Raw genomic sequence first — 2,323 nt, 5'->3', positions numbered from 1 at the left:
GTTTTTTTTTGAAACAACAGCTGGAAAGGATCCCTCCGTCACAGCCACTGATTTTTCAACATTGGCCTTGGTTTCCTTTCAGTTTTCATATGGGGAAGAAAATACCTCCAGGAACAGGTTAAAACCACTAAGCAAAATGGGAAATAAACAAAAGCTTCTGGAAGATATGTTTACAGGTTTTTTTTTTTTTGGAAACAAACAGGAACAGAAAAATTCCTTCCGTCCCCACAGACCTGATTTCACATTCCTGGCCTCCTTGGGTTCCCCTTTCAGTTTTCAAATATTGGAAGAAAAATACCTCAGGAAAAACAGGTACCACGAGCAATGGATAACAACAGCTTTTCTGGAGAAAAATATGTTTACAAGGTTTTTTGAAAACGAACCAGAGGGAACAGGATCCCCTCCGTCCACAAGCCTTTTTTTCTGGAATTCATCTGCCCTTTTGGTTTCTTCCATTTTTTTTTTATCAATATGGAGAAAATACTATGGAACAGGTTTACCACCTAGCAATGGAAAAACAACCGCTTTCTGGAGAAATATGTTTAACAGGTTTTTTTTTTTTTGAAAACGAACAAAAAAAAGCTTGGGAAACAGAAATCCCCGTTCACAAGCCACTGAATTTCACATTCTGCTGGGGTTTTTTTCCTTCAGTTTTTTTTTTCATATGGAGAAAAACCTCTGGAACAGGGTACCACTAGCAAATTTGGGAATAAAAAACAGCTGGAGAATAGTTACAAGGGTGAAAACGAACGCTGGGAACAGGTCCTCCGTCCCACAGCTTTTTCTGAAATTAATAATTCCTGCCCTCTTGGTTTCTTCATTCAATATGGAGAAAATACCTTCAAGGAACAGTTTAAAACCACTAACAAAGGGAAATAACAACCGTTTCTGGAGAATTATGGGTTTTTTTACCAGGTTTTTTTTTTGAAACAACAGCTGGGAACAGGATCCTCCGTCCAACCAGCCACTGATTTCACATCCTTGCCCTCCTGGTTTCTTCAGTTTTCATATGGAAAGAAAATTACCTCAGGAAACAGGTACCACTAGCAATGGAAATAACAACAGCTTCTGGAGGAAAATAAGTTTACAGGTTTTTTTGAAAAAAACCGACCAGCTTGGGAACAGGATTCCCCCTCCGTTCCCACACATTGAATTTTCACATCGGCCCTTATGGTTCTTCAGTTTTTTTCATAGGAGACCTCTGAACAGTTTTTTTTTACCACCCTAGCAAGGAATAACCAAGCTTTGGAGAAATATGTTTTACAAGGTTTTTTTTGAAACCACCAGGGACAAAAGGACCTCCGCACAAGCTTTCTGAATTCAACATCTGCCTAATTGGTTTTCTTCAGTTTTCATATGGAGAAAAATACCCTCAGGAAACAAGGTAACCACCAAGCAAAGGAAATAACAACCAGCCAATGGGAGAAGCCTGTTACAGGTTTTGAAACAACAGCTGGAATAGGATCCTCCGTCACAGCTTCTGAATTCACATCTGCCTCTGGTTCTTCAGTTTCATATGGAGAAAATACCTCAGGAACAGGTACCACCAGCAATGGAATAACAACTGAATCAACAACAGTTATAGGTGAAAAAACAACTACTTCGGCAGCCTCCACTATGGAAAATGGCAGTGCAATTAAAACTAGTACTTTGTGGATCACCTCAGAAACAGTTACACCCGAAGAGGTGACTACTACTATTACTATTACTACTACTACAAGTTCAGATGTATCAAAACCCTCTGATGAATCAGAGTCAGGCAATAATGTAGCAACTAAAGTGTCATCTGCTGTCCCTGAACCTGCAACATCTCCAGAAGTAATCACAACTTCTCCTGAAGCAGAAACAACCACAACCAGTGTCAGAGTGACAGAGGCACCTGAAGAAACAACAAATCAAGGCTGTGGTAACAACGGAGAGGTCAACAACTCAGAACAGAAAGCACCAGTTGTTGACAATGAACCTACGACTACTACCACAGCTGCACCCACCACTACCAGTACCACAACTGCACCTACTACTACCAGTACCACAACTGCACCTACCACTACCACTACCACAACTTCCACCACTACCACCACCACAACACCTGCTCCAGTCTTCGTCTGTCCTAATGGATGGTCGAGATTTGCTGACTCCTGCTACCTCGTTTCTTCAGTCAAAGGCTCCTGGGAATCGGGAGAAAAGTATTGCAAGAATATCGGTGGTTCCTACGTCACGATCAGCTCCTCAGCTGAGCAAAACTACCTTAAAAGTTAGTACAGAATTACTTTTGAAAGTTATAATATACCCATAAAATTAATAATAATGTTACATTACACTA

General features: G+C 40.6%; 1 protein-coding gene across 1 annotated transcript in view; it reads left to right on the top strand.

The window, feature by feature from the left end:
• The first annotated feature begins 1,356 nt into the window (after positions 1 to 1,356).
• LOC135202792 (uncharacterized) overlaps positions 1,357 to 2,323 on the top strand; it is a 3,993-nt gene continuing 3,026 nt past the window's right edge. The window contains exon 1 of the mRNA XM_064232252.1: positions 1,357 to 2,254. Coding sequence (XP_064088322.1) covers positions 1,357 to 2,254 — 898 coding nt within the window. The remainder of the gene's footprint in view (positions 2,255 to 2,323) is intronic.

This window comes from Macrobrachium nipponense, chromosome 33 (genome assembly GCF_015104395.2).
Source record: "Macrobrachium nipponense isolate FS-2020 chromosome 33, ASM1510439v2, whole genome shotgun sequence".
Taxonomy (NCBI): Eukaryota; Metazoa; Arthropoda; class Malacostraca; order Decapoda; family Palaemonidae; genus Macrobrachium; species Macrobrachium nipponense.
The sequence above is the reverse complement of the archived record's forward strand: the minus strand, read 5'-3'. Positions and strand labels throughout refer to the sequence as shown.